This window comes from Xenopus laevis, chromosome 3S (genome assembly GCF_017654675.1).
Source record: "Xenopus laevis strain J_2021 chromosome 3S, Xenopus_laevis_v10.1, whole genome shotgun sequence".
In the NCBI taxonomy this organism is placed as follows: domain Eukaryota; kingdom Metazoa; phylum Chordata; class Amphibia; order Anura; family Pipidae; genus Xenopus; species Xenopus laevis.
Window position 1 is genome coordinate 63,472,840 of NC_054376.1, and position 25,448 is coordinate 63,498,287.

At 37.1% G+C, this 25,448-nt stretch overlaps 1 protein-coding gene across 1 annotated transcript in view; it reads left to right on the top strand.

The window, feature by feature from the left end:
- Window positions 1–25,448, top strand: part of snd1.S (staphylococcal nuclease and tudor domain containing protein 1 S homeolog) — a 408,840-nt gene that overhangs the window by 239,070 nt on the left and 144,322 nt on the right. Inside the window, 1 exon segment of the mRNA NM_001086137.1 lies at window positions 14,026–14,135. Within this exon segment, the coding sequence (NP_001079606.1) occupies window positions 14,026–14,135 (110 nt within the window).

Below are 25,448 nucleotides of genomic sequence, written 5' to 3' on the forward strand. Positions count from 1 at the left end.
CTGTCTTCCCATGTCAGGCACAGCCACTGCACACGGGATTAGAGTAAAAGAGTTAATGGGCAGACACGGAAGCCTATAGCTGCAATGGGCTGAGCAGGGTGCAGCAGGATGTCTCCAGTGAATCAAAGGGAAGCTCTTTTGCAGTAGTGACATCCCGTGTGCTCCAGCCCTGAGGGAACAATTTCCCTTGTACATTGACTCACTGATATTGTATTCCCTCTAACAAGAGGTCACCCTCCAAGGCAGTAAATAATGATCAAAAGCACCACCTTTTTCTTAGCTGCTAGGGGATTGTAACGTTACCTATGTGGAGCATTTTAACCAGCCCTTGTGTCTAATTATGGTGTATTTATAAAATGCAAATGTTCTCCGCAGAGCTGAAGAATGGTTACAAACCGACACGACAGAACAAAAGTGCCCAGCATCCTTTTGCTTTTCTTATCTTACAATCCAGGGATGCCAAATATACATTCATATGTGTACACAGATGTATCATTTCTCATAGTTCATTAGTAAAGCAAGTTGTGTGTGAAGGTTCAGATTAGTCTCTTTCCAAGGGTAGCACTGGACATTATATATTCATCTCCAGAGATCACCTTTTCCGTTCTAGGATAAAGTATCTAATGCTGGCAGACTGTGACAAATGGTGCTATCTAAGTTTTTTCTCAGGGCTTTCCAGTCTGCGGCCTTTTAAATATTGAACTACACCTTAGAGCAATGTCTTCTGCAGCCTGAGGCATTTAGCTGATGTTGCCGTTAGCAGGTAGAGGGCCAGAGGATGGAGAGCATGTAGATCTTAACGTCATGATTTTTAGGAATTAACCCATGGGTTCCTCTACTTGACTCCTCTTCTGCCCCCGGTCTGTGGTGCGACGTACAGAGAGTTCCATGCCCACCTCTTTAAACACTGTTCTTGTTAAATCTCATTGTCGCTACTGCTTGCTGTCTGTGGGATCTTGTTTTCATGCTGCATCTCCAACCTATGTCCAGCTGCACCAGTTGTCATGGATACACTATGGATTAACCCAGCAAGGCTGGATCATTCTTCTATTGGAAATGCATTCCCATATATGCAGAGTGAATGACAAGGAACCCTCCCTCTATTCAGTCTCCTTGACTTGCCCGCCGCCGCAGATGGGAAAAAAATTCCTTTACACCAGAAATTAACTCCCTTCTTTCTGTGTGTTTACTCCCACAGAACAACTGCAGTCGAGTTTACAAGGTGTTTATTTTCATCTGGATATCCACCCTGTTTTTATTCTTTGTAAAACAATTAGGGAATCATAATTAAAAGTTGGGCTGTACTTGTGCATATTTTGTATATGTGTAGCTGCAGAAAATTGTCTTAAGAGCCTCCCTAACAACTACAGACCGCTAACATCTTGCGATGAGATGGATATGTACAAGTCTCATGTACTTAATCCTTACAAAGATTTTTGATGACAAATCTGCCAACCCCATCCCCATCTAGCATTTTTGTCCTTTTCTATTTTTGTACAAGCACACACAGCCGCAGTTTCTCCCCCTCTTTAAAGTAGAGCGCTCCCCAGGAGCTGGTGCGGAGGCTGGAAATGATAGATGCTCGCTTCTGATACATCTTATGAAAGACTGTTTGCTCCTTGACATGGCTACTTACAGTCACAATGAGTGCTGCTTTAATTAAATGTGAGTCATTGTGTAGGTGTACCAGCACACACCATTGCTGATCGCCTAGCTGTGCCTGGCATCAAAGAACCAGACAGCTCATAAAGATGGTTTTTCTAGTCTGCCACCCTCCTATAACCACCGTATTCTCTAAAGGGCTTACCTCACAGTATGTTTTTATAGCTCAGATCACCCTCCTAATACATCAAGTGAAACGGTGGATACAAACAAAACAAACATACTATATTAGTATACATTTTAATTCCTGAAAGGTAAAAGCTGACAAGGCTAGACAGAATCAGCAGCAGTACAGAGATGTATGCAGGTGCACAGGAAAATTTGGACAGGTTATTTACCATCTAGCAAGCACAGTGCCAGATCGCTTTGCTGGTGGCAATGCTGTAGCTCAGCTGTACTTAAAATTTGTAAGTGTTTCTCCCATAATTAGTTCAAATGTACAGTTCCTATTAAAAATATTTACTCCTGTGAAAGTTTTCATATTTTAATCATTTATTTATTATAATATTAAATTATAACATGGGTCTTAAAAAAAACTCAAGGGTTACCGAACTTTGCATAATAGTGGCCCTATTTTAGTATTTTTTGCCACAGAAATACTTTCATGTCAAAGTGAAAAACAATCTGTGCAAATATCGCTTCTGCAGCCAATTCTTTCTCAAAGTAACACAATTTATTAGAATAAGAATCTGGAAGGTTCCATTTTTGATTAGGTATTGTGGCATAACCTACATCATGAAAGCAAAAGAACACTCCAAGCAACATTATTGTAGTGATGGCATTTATTTTGTATCAATCCCATTCCCCTGATGGGAAGAGTATGGTACAGTTGTAAATCTGCCTGGAACAGGAAATCCACCAAAAGTGTCTGACTGGTGAGTGACTGACTTCTGAGGCTGCCAAGAAACCTATGGCAATACAACTCTGTGGCAGAGATAGGTGAGACTATGCATGGAAGTTGCAATTTTATGGCTAAGTGGCAGAAAGGAAGCCACTGTTAACTAAAACTCCAATGACTACTCGCTTACTGCTGGAAGAATATTCTCAGACTAAAAGTTCTGTTCATAACATACACATCAGAGTCCAGACCTCAATGCAATGGAGAATGTCTATCTGGGCTTCAAAAAAGGCTCTCTTTTTCAAAAACAACAACAATGGGTAAAATAATGGGAGCAAGGATCTGGGAAGAATTTGCCCAAATATGTAAATTCTGTTAATAGATGTGACAAGATTTCTCAGTGATGCAGGATGTGCAGTGACTGCATTCGGTCTAGCATCTATCTCATTAACATGTTTCTAATCCAATTTTTTTTCTCACATATGCCATTTCCTTTCTGTTCCAGTCTTAAAGGGGAACATTTATCGCGGAAATGAAATTTTTTATATAAGCTTCCTCATACTGAAGTAAGGAACTTTCTAAGTAAAATCAATTACATATTCTGCATTGTTTGTGAAATAATAGTTTATATTCACTATTCCTCTCTCAGCATCTGTTTCTCTTCATTCTGTCTTCATGCAGCATGTGGGTGTCAGATGAATGATCCAATACAACTTATAGGGGGGGTTCTTTTCTAGCAGATGAATTATAGCTCACTCAAATAACTGATTCCAGTACAAACAAAATAACTGCCTTTTGCAACAATTCTGTATGTAGAAGGACAGGATTTCTGGTGATTTTAATAGTGAGCTCTAGTACTTCTAGGCAAAGGAGCCCCCCCATAAGATATATTGGATCATTCATCGGACATCCAACTCGTGAATGAAGACAGAATGAGGAGAAACCGATGCTGAGAGAGGGGTAGTAAAGATAAACTTTATTTAAGAAATGGTACCGAATTTTTAATTGATTGTATTTAGAATTTTTTTATTTCAGTATGCTGAAGCTAATATTACATTTTCATTTTCACGATTTCCCTTTAAGACACATTGCTAGACTGGTGAGGTCCAAGTCAGCTGCTTTTTCCCCACCAATGTCCTTAGCAACCTGTTTTACTTGGTACAGCATAGTCAAAAGTGCCTAAATACCACATTTTAATTTTTTCAATACTAACATATTCAATAAACCCATCTACAGTAATCTTTGCAGAAGCCTGTCATTTTAGTTGTGACTATCAAATTGGTGCAATTTGTTCTTTAATAACTAAGGATGCTTTTGGTGAGAAGGGTTGACAGCTACTGCATTGACCATTTTATGGTGGGATTACTTAGCGCTTAGGCTGGCTAATGTACAGTAGTTCATAAAGTAACCTTTCTAGACAGCAGGCCAAGATATGAGAATTTTTATAGCTGTGCCCAACAACCCAAGTTTAAGAAGTGAAATCTAAATTGTTGTTAATCTTTATTATACTATCACAGAAACTCTCTAAAGCTTTCCTCTCTTTCCTGTGGTCATTAGTGCCGTCTCTGTGCAACGACCCTTATGTAGGAGGGCTTGTATAGGGCAACAGGAGGCAGGTCCCATTCATCTACAAATTCTCTTCATTTCATTTACAGCTTTGTGTCTTTAGTCTAACGCAGGAATCTGCAATCTTTACTGCTCTAGCTGTTCCATTATTAAAACTCCCAGCATTTCTTTTCACTCTGTTTAAAATTATGATGGCATTTGCTTTCCAAACTCTAGGCATCCATGGCATTAAGCAGTCTAAGTGGTTTTGAATATGCACTTTGTGCTTTATATAATTTACAAAAGGATACTTTTATTTGTAGGATAATGACAGAAGGCCCAGCTTTGGAGCTGTGCCACTTTTTTTAAGTAGTCTAGAAAACATGGCACTAAAATGCCCCTAACAGCCCCCCAAAAATTAACACTGAAATATGGGAGAGCTAATGCAGTTCATTGTATGTTAATCCCTAATGTCTTCATTAGACAAATTACATTAGTTTCAAAATAGTATAGAAATCCAGAAACCTGATATCGAGAAAGCTAAAAAAAAAAAGAAATTACAGGAAGCCATTGCTGATAGTCCATTTTAAGCAAATTATAATTTTTCTAAATTCCTTTTGCAAGGAATAATACTACTACTATAATAATACTATTTAATCCTAACTAACCTGCATGAGTACATATTGGAGGCAAATTAAATATATATATATATATATATATATATATATCTATATATATATCTATATATATATATATATATATATATATATATATATATGTATATATCTATATATATATATATATCTATATATATATATATCTATATATATATCTATATATATATATATATATCACCACCAGTTAACGTTTCTTTTCTGGATAATTGAGCTATAATCAAGTTGCTTTTCCCAGTCATTGACCTTGATCATCCTGCAGGAAATGTTATCATTATACATTGTACAGTCATTAACACAATATGCTCCTATTATTCATGCATCTCCCCATGGATCTCTGCATGTGCCACCTCTAGAGTACTCTTCCTATTCATCCCGCTGTCACTGTAATTCCCTCCCTTGGATAAAGGACTGAGGATGCTCCATTCACTCTGTACACAGCTTTTTTTCCCAGTCAAAAATAATAACCACTTATGAATCTTGGTTTCTGTTCAGTAGGCTTGTTATATCATAAATTAGAAACTTCTGGGTGAATAACTTTTTTTCACGATACTTGTAAGAGTTAGAGCATTTACTTGTGTGTATATGGCAGGACAGCAAAAAAAAAAAAAAAAAAAAAAAAAATATATATATATATATATATATATATATATATATATATATATATATATATATATATATATATATATATATATATATATATATATATATATATATATATATATACACACATACATACATACACACATACATACATACATACATACATACATACATACATACATACATACATACATACATACATACAGTCCAGTAGTGAAAGGAAGCACTCACGGCATCAGGGTGTTTAAAAAAAAAAAGTCCTTTACTGAATCAACATCTACGCGTTTCGGTACCTCAAGGGATCGTCATCAGGATGTGTGTGTGTGTATATATATATATATATGTCCAAGGTACCTGCACTCCAACCACTTAGATATTTTCACGGGTGCTTGGTCAAAGTAATACTGTATAATCATCAAAGGATGGACCAGCACTCCAGTTCTGATAAATAATGGTGCTTTTATTCACATATCATCATATATATATATATATATATATATATATATATATATATATATATATATATATATATATATTTGTTATCCTGGTGAAACAACATACTGTAAGTTGTTTACAGTCCATAGTTTTAAGTTCAAGCCTTAATCAAAGTAATATCTGCTGCCCATTTATAGAACACATGTAAAAGCATATCTAAGGCTGTAAATCATCTTGGTGAATTGGGATTCTTAAACGCCATTTGCCTACTGGCTGACCCAAAGAAAAAGGCACATACAGGCTCATAGGATACTAGAATATTTTTGCTTTCCTTTATCATGCCTTTTGTAAATGTCATAGTTGGGTTTCTTTAGCTAGCTTGTCATTACATTGGGAGACTGGCTTTGTTGTTTTTGAAATGTAAACTTAGTAAATAGCTTGTATTATTAAACATAAGCACCCCGTGGCTACAGTCTCTTGCAGGGTGCTACTGAATGCTAAAGGCAGTTTGCTTCTTGAGATTTCTACCACACTGAAATAGGCACTATTTGCACCAACATTAACTAATAAGAGATTACGCTTGCAATGTTTTGTGTCTTCTGATTTACACTACAATTAGGGGAAACACTTTTTAGAAATGGGTAAACTTACCAAAGGGGCATAGGGAGTCAATACAAGATTCTCCCTGGGAATTCAATTTTTAAGCATTTCTTAGGTCCAGAGAGGCCAGTAAGTGTCTCCAGGGCAACTAAAGGCAGGTAAGGTCTTTACTGGTAATTGATACACAAGCTACTGATGACCTAATCTCATACTTACAGCTTATTATAGTAGTTCTGTTCCAATGTCACACAAGTCTCTGGTAGGAAAAGGGTTATTTTTGCATTTCTAGGAAGATGAAGTTAATACCTAGCGTATGCTTTATGCAATATGCATTTGCTCTTATTCACTCCTTTTTGCTGTATAAACATATTCCCATTGCTGCCAGTGATTACAAATTCCATTTATTTCATCCTAGTTTAAACAGAAATAAAGCAAAACCTTTTTATTGTTGTCAGTCCTTGGAGTAAGCTGCCTGCTGTCTGCTAACCGTGTTACTTAGATTGCTACAATGAAGTGATCGGTATTGGCTCTCTAGGTTTTGATTTTATAATAAAATACAAAGACTGCTTGAGTTATATTTTAATACATTCTGTGCCTTATAGGCTTGTGTTTTTGCAACAGGCATTGAATAGAGCAGTGGCTTGCAATGTTCACTTATACTTGTGAATTTTTGCTTATACAAATGATTTGAGTGTCATATCTTTCTGCAGTCATTTGGTTAATCGCTACAAAGGTGTGTTTTCTTTCTCTCATCCTTAATTCCATCCACAATTTTGGATTTATGGTGGGCTCATTTAACACATGCAGTTGTTTTAAGGATACGTACAACTCACACATTTCTAGACACGTGTTGTCTTTTAGCCAATAGTAGCTTTGAATTCTGGTGTGCAGAATTCTGGTGTCAGAACCTTTTGACATTTAATGCCTAAGCTGTTATGTAAGGTAGTTGGGGGGGAGAGGTATGTATAATCTGTGATAACAGCAGCAAATTGTACCAGATTTTACCCTTATTTTGATACTTGGAGTAATGGCTTGTTAATTTAATCACTAAGGATTCTGAAGCAGGATTTTTTCCTTGTATCAATTCATCATTTGCATATATTTATTTTGTTACATTTTAGTTGTACAGGTTAATTGCCTGACCTAATTCTAGCTACTGTATATTATATGGGTGACTGAGCAGGCGAGGCCTTCAGATATCATCTTGTTCCTTTTGGCTCTTGTTAATTTTGTATGATGCACCACAAAATATTGATACATAGCCTCTCATCTATCCAGTCTCATGAACCATGGGCAGCTCCATATTTCTCCACAATCATGGGGGGAAAACTCACTTTGCATTGGTAACATCTGAATTCTCTGGCTGGTGTTTACATCAAGCTTATGATTATTACAAAAATTTTTTGGAAAAATCCTAGTATTTTCAGAGCGCTTTTATGTGGTACTTGTCTCCTACAATGCTTGGCTGCATCATCTAATGGGGTTTGTTTGTGAATGGTGCTCAAGACAGTACAGCTATTACATAAGTGATTTACATTTTATAAAATTTCATATAAAAACTATCATAGGCCCACAGACAGGAAGCCGTTACAGGTTCACTAGTAAATTTACTTTTCCATGCCAGCAGCAAGTGACTGTTTTATTCCGAATTAAAGGAAAAGGAAAGGGGGATTCACTGCAGGGTGCCAAAATGTTGGACCCCCTCCAGTGAAGTTTTTCTTCTTCAGACTGTAGTCCCTTTTAGGAGAAAACTCGATTGAGCTTTGGTTTGCACATGCAAAATTATATGTCTAGGAAACGCAGGGAGCATGATGTCAACACAGTGCTCTGTATATGTTCCTTTCTGAAAATTATTAGAAAAATCATTCATACAGTTCTTATATATCCATTTAAAGGTATGAAATCTCAAGCTGAGTTCTTTTAATAATGTCATAGAACCCTGAGGTATCAGTGTTGAGTGGTGGTGCAGGTGCCGCCTAGATGTGGCATCACTAAGCACTGATTATATGAAAAGAGCAAGTTCCATCAATGCTGTCCATCTGCCTGTGTGTGACTTGTATGTGTATTTATATTTAATTTAAATGGATTGACTTAATTCTGTAATTCATGTTTCAATTTCCAGTGTGCAAGGTGCTAATAATATCAGAAATTCCCAGTGAAGGTGGTTCTGGAAACAGAAGCTTTCATTTATTATTAAATATTTGGGCAGCTTCCTGCTGTGTGTCTCGGTAAGGTGACATTGCATCCAAACTCTTATAACTGCTATCTCTCACTGAGCCTATTAAGTAATAAAGCAGAGTATCCTCCCCCCTTGTTCCCAAGGCTGCTGCTCATTGCATGATTTTGATGTGGCAAGTCAACAAATTGTGTCTCTGCCGATGCCCAGAGCTTCTTGGCTGGATGACAACTTCATATGACTTGCTCTGCAATTGATGGAAAGGAAAAGCCTTTACTTATATTTACTTCAACCCATCGTCAGCCAAATTCTTGGTCTCCCTAATGTAAATGTGATGGCCTAGAGCCATCAAAATGGATTGCTCACTAGGATTAAGTGTTTACGCTGGTGGCCCTCATTGCATATCTTATATCCACATGTATTTTAGGAAACGTAAAGTTGGTACTGACCTCTTCTGACCAATAACATGTATTTATTACAGGCATTTAGCAAAAGCACAAGTAGAATGATATAACAAGAGAGTGAGATGCTTAAGTTTTGAAATTACTCTCTAACCAAGCTAAATATCCCACGTCAATTGTTTTATATGGGAAGAGGGTAAAGGGATGCAGCCCTCCAAGTTCAGGGCTTGACACAATCCTGACCCACCCCTCCTGGGGGGCCAAACAAATTTGATATGTGCATCCATCCTAAGGGCCAGTTAGATTAAAGGGTAAATATTTCCTTTGCTGTCTGCAATAATGCTAGAGGTGAAGAGTGCATCTTTTCATATGTGTGACCATGTTATAAGCAAAGTGGAACCTGACTACCGTATATACTCGAGTATAAGCCGAGTTTTTCAGCCCCCAAAATATGCTGAAAAACTCTACCTCGGCATATACTCGGGCCAAGCGCAAAAACGGTCGCGGGCGTCCAAGAATATTCGCCGGTGTCCAAGAATGGTCGCGGGCATCCAGAAACGAGATGCCAGCACCTCCAATGGGAGCAGAAACCCTCAATTTTTTGATTGAAAATTTCCAGAACATGCTGCATTTCTCACCCTAGGCTTATACTAGAGTCAATAAGCTTTCCCAGTTTTTGGAGGTAAAATTAGGTACCTCGACTTATACTCAGGACGGCTTATACTCGAGTATATACGGTAAATGTTAGGCTGCAAAGGGACCTTGAGGCAGTGTCTGCAGAATCTGTTTCTAGTGGGAAATAGAAGAAGCCAGTCTTACGTGACTAAAGTGTGTTGTTTGATATAATCTGATGGCTGTACCTCTAGTTATAAGTCAAATCAACTGCACTTGCTGTATTTTTGACCATTCCAACCATCCATTTCTCATTTGAAAAATAAAAATACAGCAAGTCCAGTTGACTTATTACTGGATATACAACGACTTACAATCAGTATAGATCTGAACTATTACTAAGCACCCAGGATATTGCTTGCTTTAGTTGGAACCTGGTAAGCTCCAGAACCTTATTATGGACTAAAGATGATTATATTGCTTTTTTATAGACATTAGTTAGCAAGTAGCAATTCATTGTGTTGTGTTTAAGTAAGGTTTTTTGTAAGAACATTTTAATAACCAGCATGACTTAGAATTCTGTGTATTATTACCTCTGTTAGGTGCCCCCAAGGTTACAAAGGGATGGAACTGAAAGACCTCTTTGCCTTTCCATGTGTTGTCTATTAGTAAATAATGATCATTTCTTTCTGTGTATAGAGAACAAAAATTCACCCTTCTGAGTAATAATAATGAACATGAACCAAATGTGGCTGCTAATTTAGTGCTGAAAAGAAATGAGTTGAACTTGGGTAGTTAGCAACACCTCTGCTTTAATCTAGCCTGTTTTCTGCCATGTAAATATAGGTGCTGATATAGCCACATTAGGCCCTCGGGCCAAGCTGAAATTATACCTTGCATGTGCTGACTGCAACCTTTTGTCTGCTAATAAGTTTTTTGACCCAGGAGGCCAGAAGTTCGAATCTCTTTAAAGAATAAGTAATGGCTCCTACAGTATATGGTAAAAATAATCACTGTAAACAAAATGTTTCATTAATACAGTATAAAACAGGGATAAATGTGATTATTTAGCTTCCTTTTTTCTGGAGAGAAAAGATTAAATTATTGTTTCTATAGGAAATGTTCAGGCCTGCACAATGGGTTTTGAACAAATTGCATTTCCTCCCCATAAATTGCTTAAAGCAAACTGTATGAACTCTCAGCCCTATACTGGTTAAAACAGAATCTTGTTGCCATCATTTTGAAAAATAAATTCTTGTCCCCTTGTATGCAACAACATGAAAAGCCTCTTGATTCTTGGTTTTCTTCTTCAATTTTAGTTTTTAAACAATGCTTTGTTTTGTTTGCACCTAAAGGTTTTTTTTTAGTACCTGGGGAATTAGTGTTTTTAGTGATGTGCCTGAGAGGCGTGAGTGTAAGTTATGGATAGATGCCTTGTAGGCCATGAAGTCACCCTTTTAACAGGGCAGCTTTTCCCTTAGGTAGGGCTTTAAGAAAAAAAAATAATCTGCTCAGTGAGTAACATAAGTAAAGAAGTTAATATGCTGTAGTTTAACAGTTAGACGTGATACTTATACACTGCTAATGGCAAACAGGAGAAATGTTAACGTTGATTTAAACAATAGTTGTAAATACCGATGAGCTTGCCTGTTCTATAGTAAGTGGTCATTTTTATTTCATAGGTTTTGTTCAGGGATAGTTAATATTCAGGAGTCTTCACATCTTGTTAAACTCAATCTCCAAGTAGCATAAAAAGTGCTGAGCATTGTGGTTCAGGCAACTTGTTGTTTTCCGTAAAGTGGACACCTCCTCAGAAAACCATCCCTTGAACAGGTTAGTCTTGTGTTGGTCTTTTTGAATCCGCTGGTCATGTTTTTAGCCAAAGAGACCCATACTGAAGAAGCTTTAGAGTTTTCATACATGTGGCAAATAAACCCCTCTATGACCTTTGAATTATCAGTTATATTCTCTAAAGGCTAAAACAGAAATCAATGCTCTTGGAAAAATGAATAGAAATTGTTTAATATCTTGCTAATGTCTTGTATCTCCTAATGCTCCTTATGATTGCACTTAGTACAGCTAATAGAGAAGACAAAAGCCAGTGCTTTTTTGTGCTATTGTAGAAGGGAGGCCTGGTTCCCTGTCAGCCTGCCCCTTGGGCACATTATCCCCTTGGTTTAAAAAAAAAAATAAAAAATATACTGTATATATGTGTTCTTATTTGGGTGACTATTATAGAAAATAACAGATGTCTACAGAAGCATGAGTTTAATCAGCATGGGGAGGTTCATTGTTTGATCTGAGGAGTACTTAAATCCAGAAACAAAAAAGCAAAAAATGGCACTCTGATTAGGAATGAATGACAACTGGCAGCTATGATGCCCGATTGTGTCCTCATGGAATCTGACAGGTCTAAAAATTCCAAAAGAGCTAGGGCATTGTAGAATAACTAGTAAAATGCCAGTTGTATGTTTTGCATAATTCTTCTGTATTCTGAGCTCTGCATAGGCTTCCAGCATCTTCTAATACGGAATGGACTTATCACTTGTTGATATTATTTGCTAAGGTTTCCTATCCTAGAGGGTTAAATAATCATCTATGCCCATCTTTAATATTTCAAATTCTGCGCTATTCTGGTATGGTATGCTTGATGTTATGTTGTGAAATCCATTACATAAACTTTTTTTCATTCTTATAGAGTAAACTTTGTTTTGCAGTTCCTAGGAGAAGTAGAAGCTTAAGGTTGTGGAATTCCCAAATGATTTATTATTGTCAAAACATACTGCAGTAGTGGTATAAAAATGTTTACTGGTTATATGCTCTTTCTAAATTTGCAGCTTGAATATGTAAAACCTTATTTAAATATCCCTGTATTTAAAACTAGCTTTCCTGAACAGCCCAAAATAGCAGTTTCACAGTTTTGTTGAATTTCTGCTCACATCACTAGTGGTTAGCCTAAACATTTTCCTGTACACTTTTATCTCTAAAGATCTGCACAGCTCCTGTTTCTTAAGCAACATGTTGTATGTGACAAGGCTTGTATGACAGTAGGTTATATTTTAAATACATCATCTTCCTGTCCAGTGGCTTGAAGTGACACTGACACATCCTAGAAAAATATGCATTATTCCACAAAGCAAAAAAAAAAAAAAACCCGTACTAACTTATTGCTTAACTTATTGTTTTTATCAACTGACGTCTTCCTCACCAGCCCAAGGTATTCTGGGGTTCAGACCCACAAGTGATGCAACATCAGTTCTAGCAAGTAGATCATTGCAAGGGTGTATGGTTTTTAATGGGAAGGCTGAATTTCACTTTTTAAAATTAAGATTAATTTGCAGTTTTAAGTTTTTCAAATTTGAAGTTAATAAAAAAATTCTCTTTTCTGCTATATTTTAGATTCCTTGCTAATCTACATTTCCTTTAGAGCCACTCAATATTTCCATCCTTTTATAGTGTTTCCAATTGTCTATTTGATCTCTCCAGTGTATTTATTGCTTAAAGGGGACCTGGCAACCTAGTAAATAATTCCAAATCACTTTCTATTGAGTTTATTAAAGGAAAACTATACCCCCCAAACAATGTAGGTCTCTATTAAAAGATACTGAGTAAAACAGCTCATATGTAAAACCCTGCTTCATGTAAATGAACCATTATCATAATAATATACTTTTCTAGTAGTATGTGCCATTGGGTAATCATAAATAGAAAATTGCCATTTTAAAAAATAAGGGCCGCCCCCTGAGATCGTAAGATTCACTGTGCACACATACAAACCACATGTAAGGTCACATGAGCCAATTACCAGACAGAGTTCTGCCTTTTGCTTCCTCACTTCTTCCTGTTACAGTTAGTGTTGTAGTATTTCTGGTCAGGTGATCTCTGAGGCAGCACAGATAGAGTCACGAAATGGTGGTTCAAGGAAAGAGATGTAAAAGGGCAATATTTATGTAAATATATATTCCAGTTTGGTAAGATTCTTTAATATGTCATTCAATTTGATATAAACTATCTGTTGCTTAAGTATTCATTTTGGGGATATAGTTTTCCTTTAAGCAATATAAACTGTATTTGCACTATAAATATGGTTTATCTTGTTTCCTTCCTTCTTTTATGAACACTGTTAAAATGGCAAGCTTTGCATCATCCCAAAATCTTGTTTATGCACCAGAATAAGAGACCTAATGCAAAGAGCTGGCTACACATATATACAGTAGCGAAGGACAGGGAATGTTTAGAGTGCAGTGACATCTAGAAGTGCTAAATGGAAAGTGAAAGTAATTGTCTGCCCTGCTCTATGCCTGAAGCATAGAGGTGGAGCAGGCAATATACGATTGACAGCTGAAATTTTATAACGGGTATGAATGCTTTCATAAAAAAAAAATGGTGTTTTCTGTTTAATTGTTAAAAACACACACACACAGCATAATAAGTATGAAAAGTTGCCACTGTTCACTGTTGGGCTTTGTTATTCTGCAGGCATTGAGTGTCCAAGAGGTTCAAGGAACATGCCTAGTGGAGTACAAGAAGGTGAGCCATTTAGTGAAGAGGCTATGCTATTTACCAAGGAGTTGGTGCTACAAAGAGAGGTAAGCCACCTGGCACATGTGAATCTATATTGTAATTTATGTTTATGCTTTGGCATCCAGGACAGCCTGATTTTAAAATTAGTAATATCTTCTAAACTATATTGTCTTTGAAAATTCATTCAAATATTTGTTTCAATAAATCTTTAAATGTCTTCATGCCTTGACACACGGCTGTCAAAAAGGAAAGCTTTAAGAGCCATTTTGTTGCAGAGCTGTGAAGTAAAGGTATTAAATTTAACAGCAGCACATCAAGAAAGTACAAGCTCCAAGGGGCGCATGCTTATTCCCCCACTGGTTTAGGCTATAAACCTCTGCACATCGTTTTCCAATGATGCCTGACATCTATTTGGACCCTGACCAGCTTCCATCTTTAAAGTTATTTTTTAATGCACAGCTGACACCAAGGTTCTTTTGCTACCAAGAATGCATTGAATATATTGTGCTTTAGAAGATATTCCCTTTCTACATTTCACTGCCATACGATCCTGTATGCTGAGATATTGGCAGCAAAAACTCTTATGGCTTCTCTTGTGGGTAAACTTTCCTACAGACATTCCATATCAGTTGTATTCTGCAAACCCACTGGACCTTTTTTTTTTTAAGCCCTAAAATACATAGATGCTTTACATGAGACAAACCTATACATTAAAACAAGGGAGTCAAAGTAATTTGGTATCACCAAAGAGATTAATTTGCCAAATACTGATTAATAGTGGAGTGACTTCTGCCTTGCCAGTATGTACAATGTTTATATCTAGGGACTCACTATTTGCAGGACTTCATTGAGTTAAATTAACAAATGGCCTCTAAAAAGCCTTTCCCCTTAAAACATATTGTGTGCAATTCCTAATTGAACACAGAAGGAAAACACAAATAAACAAATTACTATATATCCGAAAATGTTTCTATACATGAATAGGAAAAGTTTTATTTTTGTATTGTCCATAAAATGCTATATTTTCATACTTTTGTTTGGTTTTATATTTTCTTCTTAAATATATAACTATCCAATCCATTGCTACCCCTACCAAATGACTAAAACATACCACACCCTTCCTACCTGTTTATTAACCACATGTATTTATTTTCCCCATGTGTGCATTTATTCTCTACAAAGAAGTCTTAATTTGATGAATCTCTTAAGGTTTGGGATGTTTCAGGAAGAACTCACTTTTACTCTATTAAATGCTAAAGAAATTTCAGTGTTTTTTTACCCTTTGCTAATCTGCTGCCATCAACAAGAGTTTCCTTTGAGATGCAGATAATACCAGCTCTCATCTCTGCTGTGTAAGCATAGCTTAGAAATGGGACAATAAACTAAATGAAACACCCTTGCACTCCAGCTCACCACGTGGTTCATTTTTTCTTCCTTTAGGTGTGACTGTTTCTTATGCATTTCATGTAGCAGTCCAGTACAGATTTAAGATAAGGAAAAAACTACACTTTAAAAATCATGACAGAATCCCTTTAAAACAGATCAGGGCATTTAAGTATCAATGGTTGGGTTATATGATTGGGTCCAGCTCTAATAATTATAATAATCTGTTGTATTTGATAATGCATCCATCAATGGTAGTTTGCATATTCTTCTGACACAAATATGTGGACTTTGCATGATGAAATGGTTTTCTATTGCATCTTGTTAAAAAGAAAAAAAAAGGTCTGCCATTTCTGAGCAATGTTTCATAAAACATGAATTCATTTTTAAATGTATTGATTAAATAGGCTTTGACCACACCTAGCAACAGGTAAACCATATACTGTTTCAGCTAGAAGTCTTCCAAGGTCAGATTTATGAAGATAAAGCTGAGGTATCACTTTTCACAAAAAGTTGACGCAACCCCTGAATGTCATTTGAGTCCAAATCAGGGGGATCTTGACTTTGTTGTGAAGGTGAGCAGTACAATACAAAGATGTGCATCAATAAAGTCATTAATAAAATGTGCCCAATTTTTTGGCCAGGCATTTTAGGATTTTAACATTTTAATGCACATCACTATATATACATTATTAGACATTATTATTTCTCTGTTATAGCTGTTTAAACTCTGCATTGTTTTTGCTATGTAACAATTTCCATATACACAGGAACTAAACATGTCCCATTGCATTTCATTCTGAACATTATATGGTGTTCAGTCATGTTATGCAATATACAGTAATGGTATGCAGTCCACGCACAGGCTGATCAGTCGGATTGCTATGGGGAATTTTGAGCCTGTGCAACTCTGGGGCAGCCATTGAATTTCATTCAGTAAGTGAGTCTGGTCATCAGTTGGCTCTTTTTTTCCTTTTTGACTGATCAAATCTGCTGTGATTGCAGAAGGGCTTGATCAGCCTGTTAGTGTAGAACTGTGGGGGTTTTTTAACCTTATTGGCTCCATTCTACTTATATGTAGAGAGATGCGTTTCTTGGCTAAGGCAGTAAGTTCTCTTGCTTATTAATGGTCTAAGACAGACAGTTCATCAGCAGGAAATGTGTAAGTGTGTTAGAATAAAAAAAAAAAAAAATAGAATAAAAAAAAAAAATACTGCTGATGCACTGTAGTTGTTAAACTGTGGCTGGCTTGAAATTATTAGGAATAGTTGACGATGAATAAAATTCTGCGAATGCATTCATATTATATTGGATTTTGCCAGGAGGAAGATTCATGTGTAGAACCTGCCTTGTGCTATGTGGCATGGTGCCCTGCTGTTCATAACATACTCTAACCATATTTATTAGTAAAAGCCTTCTGGCTGTGCACAGCTTCAAAACCAAACGAGGTATTAATGAGCATGCACTTACAGCAAATGAAATGGCTGTGTGAAGCACTCGTATAACTAAAGCAGAGTCTGTTAGCCTTAATTCCTGCCACAACTTGTCGATTTGGGGAGCAACCATGCAATGGTCAAACTAGAATATCAACTTTACAAACTGATTTTAAGCTGCTTTTGCAAATCCTGAAAAGTAGATATTAACTTTTTTTTAAATTTTACAACACAAATATAAACATTTTTTATAGTATTAAAAAAATTATACCTGGCAAATTAACTATACCGCATATTTAGGATGGCTTGGTCTGGCAACTTAAATGTTTGTATTCCCTATTGGTTTTCCTTTTTATCATGTCTTTGCATGTTTCTGTTAGCTTTTGAATAACTTGCTCTTTTATTATACATTTTTATATTAACTTTAAAGTGTCAGTAATGGTTTTGTTTCAATTCATCATTCACTGTTAAATGCACTGACCAATATAGCCTTCAGAACATTGTGCCTGCCATACAGGCCCGGAGTGAGAATTAAAATAGGCCCTGGCATTTCAGGTACACAAAGGCCCAATAAGCCCACACAGAGGTCCAAACAGCCCCCACCAGCCCACTAAATATTGACTTTTTATGGTACCTTTTAGCAGCCCCTCTGGCATTTGCCAGAACCCACAGATTGCCAGTCCGCGCCTGCGTGCCATATCACAAAGGCACTGTTTCAAGTAAATATTGTAAATTCCTCCTTAAGTACCTTCTTGCAGTGTGCTGTTTCAGCAAACACCGTATTATTAAATGCCCCTTTAGGGTTCTGAAATTCAGCTGGGGTATGTAGAAATAACCCTTTCCGTAGCACAACCATGTTTGCCGCTGAGAGTATTGAGTAATTTGTGTAGTTCTGCGAGATGTTCTGCGAATCAATAGCAATTCAGCTTTTCCCTTATTGATTAAAGTGACAGGGAGAATGATTGTCAGAGGCAATCCATTCATCATGCCATATTTGGTTATAGAAAAGTCCCGGTCTACTTTCGGGTCACATGCCTTTACCTGCCGACATGGGTTTACCCACTACCCAGTCTTAAAATCCGTGATTGGCAGCATTTGTGAAAATACTCATTGCAGGTTTTTTGTTGTTTAATGAAACCATAGAAAATAGGAATTATCTGTTATTTTCTGGAAGGTACAATGTAATCTGTTTTAAATATGTATGCAATATTAAATTAAAACAGATCAACATTAACCTTAAATGCTGGGGTTCACCTGGACTCAAAATAGAATCATAGTAAAATTGTGGAAATGATGCTTTAAAACCATTTTTCTATGTTGAAAAGGGTATGGCCTTATGATGTCTATATCCTGGCATTGAAAATTTGCAATTTTATTAAAAATAATTGTAGGTCTTCTGCATTCAGCTTACTTAATTACATAATATGTGGGCTGTTGCCCACATATTATAGACCTGCCTATAAGAGATGGAGCTAATTCCATTGTGTATGAGTAGACTGTACTTCCAAGGGCATCACAAGAAGGATGTTTTAGGAGACTTGGCTATACAACTGTGCAAAGGATTTATAAGCACACAAAGGATTGCTCTTTTTACCTAAAACAGAACGTGTTCCATGATTTAGAAATTTAAGGCTCTAGTGAATGTTTTTTTTTTTTTTTACACGTTGCATACATTTTTTTCACTTCTGTTTACATATGTGCTTGCTGTGATGCTGATGTTTTATTAAAGTAGCACTGTGAAATATAGTACCGTCGCTACTGAAACAAAAATAGACCAAACTAGGAAGAGTACATTTTTTTTTGCAGTAGGTACTGTTTGCGGCAGATATATATTTTTTAAGTAGTTATTGAAAAGTTGCTGCAATTTTTCTAACTTTCTGATTTCCATATGCATTCTTGTGTAATATACAGAACAGGAGTACAATAGGTCAGCCCTCCCCAGTGTTGCCTTTTCATTCCAGCTGCTGCCCTGGTAGGCAGGCATAATGTTTTGCAGGCTAAATTGGTCAGTGAATTTGCTAGGGGTAGAATTTTCCTTACCAAGAAAGCACTGTACGGGGCATGTAATTATAAAGTCTTGAGCACTATATAGTGATAAATATCACTATATGCACATTCCCTAATTTGGTTCTCTGTATGGCAGTAAATTAACATGAAGGCTTAAATGAAATTCTGTGAGACGAGGTTTGAAACTTGCCATCTGGAAATGGAATTGGGAGAATTAATCTTGTATTTCACTAAGCATTTGTCCTCATACTACCTTAAAACCATACAAAACTACTATATGTTATATGCAGCCTACCTCATTGCCAAAAGACACTGATCTAAATAGTGGGTGTCTTAGGGCTCTTAAACACTTATACTTTAATGTCTTATAGCAGGGCTGTCCCCTTATATGGCCCTCCACATGAAAGTCTACCTGCTGTGTCTGCTTACCATGTGTAAACTTTAAAAGGTATCACTACAGAGATTAACTGGCCCCTGCATTGTTTAAACCTCAAATTTAGACAGTAATGTATTGTTCACACCTGTGATCCCCCTGCATTGTTCACACTTGTGACACCTCTATTGTTCACATCCTAAAGACCTGTACTGTTAACTCCTGAGGTCCAGACTGAAACTGCCCACATTGTTTACTTGTTACACCTTATTCAAAATGCTAATGGGGCACCAACACTGTGTCACTGTATGTAGTACATTTTAGCGTGGTCCTGGTTTCTCTGTCTTCTAGTCTAATCTGCCTTCCCTATACTCCCTGTGTGTGCCATACTCTGCCTTCCCTATGCTCCCTGTGTGTGCCATACTCTGCCTCCCCTGTGTGTGCCCTGCCTATGGAACATAAACCTGGTAATTATTATGGTTTTTTTTTTTAGTATTTTTAGTATTGTTAGGGGCCCCTAAGATGTTAAATCATGTGCTGGGGGAGCTGTGTTATCCACAAGTGTGGAGGAGAGATATTTATTTAAGGGAATGTCTTAATATGACAAATTTTTTCACATATGAGTTACATAGTTAAATCGGGTTGAAAAAAGACAAAGTCCATCAAGTTCAACCCCTCCGAATGAAACCAGCATCCCTACACAGACCATACATTTTAACTCTGCATTTACTTTAGAACGTTTATTTTACACCACTTTTTTCAGCTTAAATGATTTTCCACAGCTTTATTAATATGCTTCTAATATCCAGGAAAATATTTGACTAGCAGTAAACAATTGGCAGAACCATTTGCTTTACAAAATAAAACAAAAAAAGCTTTTACTGTCAGACAGGGATTGCTTGGGAACACTTATGCATTCTTGAAATCCTCACTGGACCTTGCCAGGCCCATGAGATATTGCTGTCCGGGATTAACTGTGCCGTGTCATGAGTCTAAATAAAACTGCAAGCTGTACTAGAATACCTCCATAGATGTTTTGCAAAATGATGATTAATAGGTATTCAGTTCTTAATATTTCCTTAAATTATGTTCAAGCTTTTCTTTAAACATAACCCCAAGTGTCACATGTATTTGAAGCCTTTTTTTTTTTTTATTCAGTTCTTAATATTTCCATAAATTATATTCAAGCTTTTCTTTAAACATAACCCCAAGAGTCACATTTATTTGAAGCCATTGTTTTTAATGGAATTAAGATAATGTGTGTAGCCTTAGGACTTTGGGCCAACAAACCCTAGAAAGTAAACATCTTAAATAACAAAATCGTCAGTATCCTTAAAAAGTCACCAGCATTTGACAGCATGAGCCCGTATTACATAGGTCCGCTTGAAAGTATCACAACCTGTTGTGAATCTAATCTTTTAATTGAGAAGGATTCTTCATGAGTCCAGTGCTCCAGCTGAGTGATTTTTGAAGGCATTGTACAATGGACACAAATGTTCCTAGTTTTCTGTTGTCATGTAATGGGAAAGAATTTTGAAGTCTAGGATACTCTTCACATTATCAGCCAAACAGACAGTCGCACAACAAGATTGCAGCATACAAAAGCCTGTAGACGGATAGAGATATTTTAAGGAGAAGGAATGTCCATGAAAAGACAGATTATAACAGTGCATGTATGGGCTCTAGAAATGTTGCATTCATGGCAAATATATTATCATTGACAGTATGCATCAATTTACCTTTTTGTCAAGGTAAAATATTAAAGTGCTGAGCCTGCAGAGAACAATCTGTGTATTGGGGATTTATCTGCACTTTAAACAGCCTTAAAATAGTGTAAAAAAAAAAAAATGAATAAATGATAAGGAGCTGTCAACTTTCAGGGCTCAGAACAAACCAGAATGGTTGACAATCCTAGAAATCTGCAGTGTGTGATTCTTGTAGGAGTTTTGTCTCTTTGCATACGGTTTAGTTGCAGGAAACTTGGGGTTGGGGGGGGAGATTTTAGTACTTTCATCTTTTCATTTTCATGGAAATAGTTATATGCAGAGCTGAGCTGCCCTACCTTTTAAATCTGTCAAAAGCTATTTAATCAATTTTATATTTTTTTCAAACAACCTCTTTTAGACTGCTAGGTTAAATTCAGTATGGGATCTTGGCACTCTGTAACCAGGGGAAAACTTGGCCATGGCTTATAGTATAACTTTTATTAGTAAAAAAAAAACTTCAGAAAACAAATTAATGGAGATTAACCTCTAATTCAATATGAGTCCTCAGCAACGAATTCAATCAACACAAATGCATGACCGTCCTAGAGACGGGCATATTTATTATGCTGTGTATAAAAAAAACAGCAGGATAATATACCACACAACGGCAGGTTTCGCTGTGTGAAAAAAACTTAACATTTTTACCCAGTTTTTCTTATTTACTTCCACCGGAAGCAATGTAAAATGGCATCAAATCCGGTGTTCACATGGCGTAGAATTACACGCACCATTTATTTTACACAGCATTTTTTGGTGAATTTAGTTTTACACAACATAATAAATATGCCCCTTAAAGGCTAGAGAATAGGCACCATTGGGATGAACAATCTACTGTATACCTTAACTGCTCACTAGCAGCAAATGTCATGTGGTACAGTCGGAGAATACCAAGGCCATGTTGACTCTGTGGCTATTTAAAGATTTGCGTCCATAGATATACAGTATGTGCTAGTAGCAGAGATGAAAAGAAACACACTGGCACACAAGGGGCAAATTCACTAACCTTTTAAAATTCGCAAGCGACGGCTTCACTCACAGCGCAACACTTGGCAGGCGTAGATGTGCCAGGACAACGCTAATTTACTAAAATCCGAAGTTGTGTCCATGGCGCCGAACACTGGCGAAGTTGCGCTAGCGTTGCGTCAAGCTAAGTGAAGTTGCGCTACCGTTGCCTAATTTGCATACGACGGGAAGTTAAAACGTATATGTTGCAGCCAATACATTACACAAGCCCGGGAAAACTTAATAAAATAAAATAAAGTTGTTATATTGCCCTACACATGAGCCCAGTGTATAGTTTATGTGCCATATGTAAGGAAATAAAGGGAGAAAGCCAGTTATCCCCCAAAAAAATGACGCTATTTTTCAGCCTATCATCCTGAAAAAGGAAAATACGTTAGTTTTTTTTGCACTTCGCCTGGTCTGAGGTGGTGAAGGCAAGTCTGGCGCAAGAGGTAAAGTTCAGTGAAATCCGCATCTTAGTGAATTTGTGTAGTTCTATTCATTCGCCAGAGCGCAAATTCGCCAGGGAGAGAAGTACTGCTAGAGTCTATCTCCTTCACTAGCGAAGTTACACCAGCGACCGTTAGTAAACTGGTCAAGTACCGAAATCATGTCACGCTGGTGAATTTTAGCCCGCGTTAGTCACTTGCCCTTTAGTAAATTTGCCTCAGGCAGTGTAGTTGCAGGGCAAGCCCTTGCAAAAGCTTTTTACTGCAGAAGTGCAATGTTTCAGAGCTCCGCCCCTTTGTCAAGCAGTCTAGTAGCAGAGATGTCCAGCATGAAGTCCTCCAGCATTGCTGAAGCTCATCTTCATCCCATATGCTTTACATTACTTTTGCAATTATAATGCTACCTCTAACCTTAATTAGTTTACAAGATTAAGTGCTGGATTTGGCCATTGAACTGACGGATCTGTGGCCTTTTGGAGACTTTTGTAGGCCATGTCTGTTCATTGGAAAGTCAGTAATGATCAAATAACAGTCTGTGTGGTTGGCTGACTAACGTAGACAATGCCGGGCACTGTTTTGAAGTCAACTGTAATATTCAGCCTGATTGATGGAAATTCTTCTTATTTAGAATCAGATGATGTATCTGATAAATTTAAGCCCGAAGGCTGGTCATACATGGAAGCCTACTTGTTTGGGTTTCCAAATGGGTAGATCTTTAGTCAAGTCAGCCACCCATTTACTGATCCCTTGGAACAACGATCACTTCATGGGTGTTACAGATGTTGACGAACTATATTTTCTGCCTGTTCCAATTGAAATCTCAGCTATTCTATTCTGAGCCAATATCAATTGGCAGAGGCAGTTGCTGCAAGAGCCAGTGGTCTGTCTATTTAATAAAGGCTGAAAGTGTACAAGCATCACAACAGTAAGCCATTTTTATGTATGTGTACAGCGGGATAATACACCACACGTCAGCAGGTTTCGCTGTGTATTTTCTGCACTAAATAAATAGCTGCTATATGCTAGCTTATGAAATATATCTTCCATACATTTAGTTCTGGTTAAAATACAGTAATGACATACCTTTGAATAGTATTTAAGTTGCAGTCTAATGATTTAAATCTAGCAGTGATTGGAATGATATGTTGCTGCACTGTGGCAGGGGTTGTGATTCTACTACAAATAACACCAAATGGCCAAATAGAAGTACCTCTATGGGGGTATATTTATCAAAATGTAAAACAGAGCTTGTCATATTTAACCAGAAGAAAACTTTTGCCACTATTCAGTTGTATAGGATTTTTAGAGACTTGTTTTAATTGAAGGATGAACATTCATCCCTTAATTAATATATCCCTAAATGTGAACAGAGTAGGTTGGAAATTACTAAAAAAAACTTGTTCTGTGATCCATTGCATAGGAAGCTGTGAGTAGTTTATACATTTGTTTCAGGAGCACATCATTTTGCTAAGCTATGAAAAGCTGCTGTAGTGGCTGCACTATTAAGCTTGTAGAGTATGATTGCTAATTGGCAGCTGGGGGAAGTTGAGTATGTTATGACCATACAGCATGAAGAGAGATGCTATTACAGAATGAGTATCATTAGAACAAAAAACCTCCAAAGACTCCAATTTTAGCTCATGCAAAAATAACTGATTTCAGATTAATTCTTTAAGCTTGTCTCCACCATACGTGTATGTGGGAGTGTTATAGTTTCTTAGGTGTGATTTCTCCATTTTAATTATCAAGTGTTGATTTTTTTAAAGATGAAATTGACACTGTATCTGTTATGAAAAAGGCAGGCGATGGAGGCAGATGCAGTCGTGATGAAGAGACTACAAGTTTACGCACAAAAGTCCACTGTTTGTCTTGCAGGCAGCCAATCATTGTTTATGAAAGCCCATCATTTTCTCACAGATAAAGCAAGGTTTTTAGTAAATGTCACATGACTCACTATAAACAGTTTGCTTAGTCTACAGAACATTAATACTGTGGGGGTGGTATATCTACTACCTTTCATGGGTCTCTAGTTAGCAGCAGATTACTGCCTCCTGATGCACCAGTCTTTTGCTGTTACTGACTAAAGATGCCAATGATGGAGCTGTCTACCTGGGCTGGACCATCATTAGATAAGGATAATTTCAAAGCTATAAGGACTGGCAGAGGCAAAATAAAGTAACAGAATTGGTACATGGAGTTGCTATGCATGACTAACAAGTATACTGCTAGACTGCTTTCTAACTGTCTTAAGAATATCACTGCTTACACAGCTTATAAACTCTGTGTACACATTGTGGGCACATGTACAAAGAAAAAAAGGTAACTAAATGGAATATTTAAAAAAAAAAAAAAGCCATAAAATGAAGCAGCATTGATTTCCTAATGATTATGGAAACTACAGTATTATTAGGGTCTGGCCACATGATCAGATTTGGAGACTTATCTCCCCGATCTGCCTTCCGCCGGCTAAAATTGCCTGGAGCAGGCACACGGAGCGCTTAGTTTCCCGAAGTCGCCCAAAGTTTCCTTGTGAGGCAAATACAGGTGACTAAGGAAAATAAAGCGCTCCGTGTGCCTGCCCCCAGGCGATTTTCATTTTAGCCGGCGGAATTCAACTAATTTTGGGATGTGGAGGCTTTTGTCATGTGGCTTCCAGCTATTACTATGCAGTGGTCCACGTTAAGGAGTTCAATAAGGGACCATAAACACATCAATATAATGTCAATTGAATTAACTCACACTATGATTGAAGTGGTATCTTGGGATACTATGGTAATGAATGGAGCAAAGAGATTGTAGTGCTGTGGATGTTTCTCAGAGGCTGGGCACAGACCTGCAACTAAAAAATGGGAGCTGCATTCCAGGTTGTGTTGTTGACACACACACACTCCACCCACCATTTACCTATTGTCACTCTAGTTAAAATCATTGATTTTTAAACAGTGTTTGTAGGGGGAGGGGATCT